We start from the raw sequence: 5,914 nt of genomic DNA, 5'->3' as shown, positions 1-5,914 counted from the left end.
AAGGTTAAAAAATAGGCAAATTTATTGTAGGACACTTGGACAGTATGGATAAGTGGAATGGAAACGCATATGTATCCTTTTGGAAATCAGCCATGATTTGAATTTAAAAATCGTTACAAGCAAAATTTCATTTCATCATGATGCTTTCTTTTGTTTCTTCTTTTCATTTTCTTCTTTTTCTTTTTCAATCTCAGCAACGTATTTCTCAATCTCTTCAGGATTTAAAATCTACCAAAGGAACAGTGTATGGTTAGCCACACAAGGTGCCCCCAAACCTAAGTCCCAGATGCCCCCTCTGGCTGCTTCTACAGGAGAGCGAAGCCACATGTGGCTGACCCAGGGGACAAGCTGGAACCGATGTGTAGATAGTCAATGTGGGAATGCTTGCTTTTCCACTCATGTGGGGACCCTTGTAAAGAACATTTCTTGGCGCTAGAGCAGTTCTGAACGTGCACTGCCCCCGGCCCTGACCACTGGGAACGCACCCAAAGAGAAGGACAGCAAACCAACTTGGTGATTACCTTGAGGGGTTGATCTCGCCTCATGACAGCAAGCTCTATGTTTTTGCCACCTGACTGAACCACCTTCAAGGGGAGAAAAGAGCATCAGACACCTCACCCACCTTGACCAGACTTGGTGCCCTGTGAACCTGAACCCAGAACTGCTGCAGAAGGGGAGGGGTGGACACGGGGTGCCCCGGCTGCACACTGACGCGGTCCTGTGGGGTATCTGCACTCCTCGATCCTGGGACAGCTGGACTCAGGGCCCTGCCAACTGCTCGCAGCCTACCCCATCACCGAGGCCTGACGCCTGGGCCCCAGCCTAGCCTTAAGCTGTAATCCCCCTCTGCCTCTTTGGCTTCACCCCCAGCACCTCCAAGGTCTTGACAGAGTCTAAGACCTCACAGCTCCCATCCATTATTCCCAGTTCTTCTAATTCTGACTCTAGCAATAGCTTAAGCCTCAGAAAGTCTGAACTCTAGGCCAACTTAGCCACTTTGGTACCCTGACTGCCCCAGATGTAGAAGGAGCTGACAAAGCACCAAAGTGGTGCCTGGTGGTACCATGAGTGCCTGCGCCTCTCCTTGTTGCCTATAAATTAGGCTGTTCCTTTCCATGCTGTCCATTCCCCAGGCCAAGTACCACCACCACCATAGTATGGGTGTCTTCATCTTGCCCAGGTTTCAAACACAAACTTACTTCCAGAAGGGCCTTGATAACCAGCTTAATAGTCAGATCATCTGTTTCAATGGCTTCGTCAGTATAATTCTTCTCCAGGAATTCACGCACTGACTTGGCACCCCGGCCTATGGCGTTGGCCTGAAACAGGGATGTGCGTTACATGGCACAGAATGCAACGATTCAGAGCCAGCCAGTGCCACCCTGCTCCTGCGTGCTGTGGAGAGGCAGCTGGGCTGGGGGAGGCCTTGCCCCATGGCTTCTTTTTGCAAAGGGCTATTTGGAGTTGGTGCTCATGCCCACTAAGAATGGGATTCTAAGGAAAGACACACGGGCATCTTATATACGCCACGTGTCCTTAGAGCTCACTGTCCTTTGCTCCCAAACATCAACACTGAACAACTTCCTGGCTTCCACATCACAAGTGTCATGAGCACACAACGTGTGTATGCACACATCCCTCTACAGGATGAAGCCAGCTCAAGGTCCCAACAGCCTCCAAAACTGCTTCCAAAGGCAAAGCAGCCCCAAGCCCCTTTCTTGCCAGGGACTCACCTTCCAGGCATGGTATGTGCCCGAGGGGTCAGTCTGATAGAGTCGGGGGGTGCCATCAAAGTCAAAACCCACAATGAGGGCAGAGATGCCAAATGGCCGGCGCCCGTTGCTCTGCGTGTAGCGCTAGCGGAGAAAGAGACACAGTGACACTGCAGCCTCCACATGGAGGCTGCCCAAAACCCACTGCGAATAAAACACACCATGTTCCAAACACAGATTACAACAAAAGGATGAAAATAAATTAAGCCCATGTTCAGGTTACTTGTAATTCAAGTGAAAAATGAAACGAGCCCATGGTTTTTCAGCATTCCTCCTTCCTGTGCTACATTTTCATTCTTAGATCAGAACTGCATCACGGAACGTGGCTGGGGTTCCTTGGAGTTACTTTGACAGCAGACACAATCTGGCTACAGACCAGGTTCACAAGTGACTAAGATTTCACCAAGAGCAGGAGTGGCTTTTAGCCCCCTCACAACTGTCTGGTGACTGGTCATTCAGAACAAGACAAAAACTACATCGTGTCCCTCCAGAAATGTGAATGTGGACTACTCCAGGCCACTAAATAAGAACACCACAATGCCACTGAAAAGGATACACAATAGTAAAAGTGCAGATGAGGAAGTCAAGGTTAGGACTGTGCCTGTAGAACAAGTGCAGTTTCCTGATTTGCCCACAGAGATGTCCCGTGGCAGGACGCCCCAGGACACAGCTCATCACCAGAGCCGAGCCACAGCAGGAACACCCACCTGCTTCAGACTGGCGATATAACGGGTGATGTACTCCACGGTGACCGGGTCCTCTACGGTCAGTCGGTGGCTCTGGCATTCCACCCGGGCCCTGTTGATGACTATTCTTGCATCAGCAGTGAGGCCTGCAAGGATCACAAAGACAATGCCCCCTAAGCCATGCCTCACCCCGGCAACTGTCAAGGATGGCGCAGACCACATGCATGGACAGCAGATAACCTTGGGCAGGTTCTAAAACCAGTCCTGAGAGGCAGCACCAAGGTTACTCTGAGAGCCCCACAGTGGAACCAGCAGCCTCTGTGAAATCCTCTGAGAAAGCTGACTGGTTAAGGAGCTATGGGTGCTAGGCTACACACTAAGTCTTTGACAAGTCAATCTCCAGGGGAACCAGGATCTTCCTGCTGAAGGAGGAAATGAGTGAAACCACAGAAGTCCAAGAACACTGCACATCCCGAGAGCAGGGCGCTATCCAGCTCTCCCCCCTTCATAGGTACACGGCTAACTGTGGACAGCTGACCTTTCTCCTGACAGCAGCAATGAGGAGACAGCACAGCTCTTCTTTTAGGAACTGTTTATTCATTTAGACCCTCTGCTTCAGCCTCCTGGGGAGGATCGTACCCCTGAAACTGAGGCCAGCCCTTTTCTTAAAAGCCAAATCTTTAAATGATTTCGGTTTAACCAATCACATGCCCCCCATAGCCCTTTCACTAGGTTAGCCTCCAGACAGCCATTCTTCCAAGACATAGGGACACGGTGCTGGCCCCAGACTCACCGGCGAATGCCATGCAGACATTATCATCCAGCGCACAGATCTTCCGCACTGTCCTTTCATCCTGCAGTTTGGCCACTGACTTCTTCTCCACACCAAGAACAACAATGTCTTTTCCTCGAACACCGACCTTCAATAAATATCAATGGGGCACTTACGAAACTGACCAGAGGTTTTGCCACCAGAGACACAGCACTAAAAGCAGATGTGTGAACACCCTTGGGGGGGGGGGCATGCACACCCTGCAAACTGTGGGTCTCGATCCACTTTTGGGAGAGCTAGCCCAGGCATCACCATCTAGGCACCTAGCCTTGTGCCTTAAAATACTGACATGTAGTTTCAGTTACAAAACAACTAAGGAATAACTGCTATATCATCCATGTGTTTGTGAACATGTGTCATTTCAACCCAGTGAATCAGAGTCTCTGTAACGCTTGAGCATGAGTCCCTAACAGTGAAGTCAGGTGTTTCAAAAGCAGTGTTGCTGTGATTATGAAACTGTACCCAAGTCCTTCCCTCTTTCTCCTGTGCACTTTTTTTTTTTTTTTCCTTCTTTGATTATACCATCAGGCTCAAGGGATCCTAGTTCCCAGACTAAGGACTGAACCTGGGCCACAGCAGTGAAAGCACAGAGTCCTAACTACTGGACCGCCAAGGAACTCCCCCTTCTGCACTTTTGAAACCAATGTGCACAGCAGTGGAGAAATGCCTGGTGTGGTATCAGGTGAACAACATATCAACTATTACTGGGATGCCCATGGCTCTGCTTATGGCTGACACTATAGCAGAAAAAAAGATGTTTTAAATACATGGGGGGAAAAAACCACACTGGCTGCCAGTTAACCCACTCAAAGCACAGCAGACACAAACAAGACAACCACTTGTAAAAGCAAACTTCTCTCAGTTTGGACAGGATATCTCAGCCTTGGCCCTACAGGCACCTGGGCCAGCTAATTCTTCAATGTGGGGGCCAGGTCTGAGCCCTGTTGGATGTTTAGAAATTTCCATGTCCTGTGCAAAGAAGCACCGGGTGGCAGCCTTTCAGATTTCAAGGAGCTTTCTCATAAACTGTCTGCAAAGGCCAGGCCCAGAGGCAGCAGAGTCAGGGCAAGCAGAGGCAGACACCTGCTGGCCCACGGTGGAGGGGTTATCAGGTGACATTCCCCCCCTCCGTAGTCTTCAAGCTGAGCTGAGGTAGGTCAGAAAGTGGATTTGGGGGCCTTAATTTCGAGATTCATGAAATAAAAAATACTTCAAAATTCACAGAACCGTGTTTTTTCTCTGCCTACTCAGGCCTCTGAAACACTAAATGATTAAGGAAAAAAAAAAAACCCACAAAAACCCATCATCCAATTTGACCGATAAACTCACAGGTATCTTAAAGACAACAGGTATTCACACCTGAAACAGCGGCCTAAATGACAGACCGCTCAGGTGCGACGAGACCCGAGTCGGGGGCAGGGTCCAAAGGGCGAGGACTCAGCAGTAGGACCCAGGAGGGAGCCTGCCCGCCGCGCCTGCGGCCCGGGGAACTGCAGGGCCGATGCGACACCGGCCGCCCTTTGTTCTCGACATCGCCCTGGGCCTGGAGGGCAACTACTTTCTGGGGGCGGGGGACGACAGGGAGGGGGGAGTCGGCTACCTGGGAGCTGTCCAGACTCCGTCCGCCCCAGCCACCTACTCCCTCAAGGAGCGCCCGGAAACTAGCTAGGGCCGAGCTCTGCCTCTTAAGTTCTGCGCCCTCGCACCGCCCCAGGCCCCCCAGGCCTGCGCGGGGGCCCCGCCAAGATGGCGTCGGCGGCAGGCGCGCGCTCGGCTCCGGACACGGCGCGGGGAAGCGAAGCCCGCAGCCAGCAGAGCCCTTGTCGAGGCACCAGAAGCCCCGCTCGCCCGTACGCGGAAGCCGGCTCCCGGAGAGTCGCCCGGCCGGCCCTCGCGACCGCCGCCCTCGGCGCTCCTTTCTTGCAGCGGCGCCCCAATCCCAGCTTCCGTGTGCGCCCCAGGCCACCATGCCTCCTTGGGCCCCGAACCACCGCGCGCCAGTGAGCGTGGCCCCCGGGGAAGCGGGTCGGCGAGACGCACCCGGGCCCCACCCAGCCGCCCGGGCCCCTGCCGTCCCCCGCGCCCCGCCTCCTCGCTCACCGCGGTCGAGCCCTTCTTCACGGCCTCCTGCGCGTACTCCACTTGGAAAAGGTGGCCGTCGGGCGAGAAAACGGTGATGGCGCGGTCGTAGCTCATGCCTATGGGACGACGCGGCCGGGCCCGGGAAAAGCGCACACTCACGGCCGCGCAGCCGGCGATTCACGACGTTGCTGCGCCGGCGCCACGCGCGCCCGCCCGCCCCCGACGCCCCCGATTACGCTACCGGCGTAAGGCGGCGTCCCGGGGCGTCAGGCGGCGCCGGGCTGACGTGCGCGCGCAACGGGGCGGGGCCCGGCTGAACCACCAGCAGCCGGGCGCGGGGGGTGGCGCGGCGGCGGCGGGCCGGGCGCGGGGCGCGGAGCGGTCTCCCGGGGGCGCCTTGCGGGGCTCCGCCTTGAGCTGAGGCGGCGCACTAGATAGGGGCGCGACGGGCTTCAGGGCAAAGCGGCAGCGGCGTGGCGGACGAGCCCACAAGGCGGCTCCCCCCCCCGCGCCCCCCGCCCCCCCAGCGACTGCGGAGAATG

General features: G+C 54.8%; 1 protein-coding gene across 2 annotated transcripts; it reads right to left on the bottom strand.

Moving 5' to 3' along the window:
* PSMA7 (proteasome 20S subunit alpha 7) lies at positions 1-5,551 on the bottom strand. Of its 2 annotated transcripts, NM_001034233.2 has the most exons (7): positions 5,391-5,551; positions 3,252-3,378; positions 2,480-2,604; positions 1,734-1,856; positions 1,200-1,319; positions 522-584; positions 1-228 (listed from the first exon to the last, which is right to left on the bottom strand). In NM_001034233.2, the coding sequence occupies exons 1-7, from the start codon at positions 5,484-5,486 to the stop codon at positions 136-138; spliced, it is 747 nt and encodes a 248-aa protein (NP_001029405.1). In that variant the 5' UTR covers positions 5,487-5,551; the 3' UTR covers positions 1-135. The 2 variants fall into 2 exon arrangements, with proteins under 2 accessions (NP_001029405.1, XP_005214603.1); XM_005214546.3 differs by having other exon boundaries at positions 175-584.
* Positions 5,552-5,914: the final 363 nt, after the last annotated feature.

This window comes from Bos taurus, chromosome 13, assembly GCF_002263795.3.
Source record: "Bos taurus isolate L1 Dominette 01449 registration number 42190680 breed Hereford chromosome 13, ARS-UCD2.0, whole genome shotgun sequence".
Lineage (NCBI taxonomy): Eukaryota > Metazoa > Chordata > Mammalia > Artiodactyla > Bovidae > Bos > Bos taurus.
This window is presented reverse-complemented; position numbering and strand designations above follow the sequence as displayed.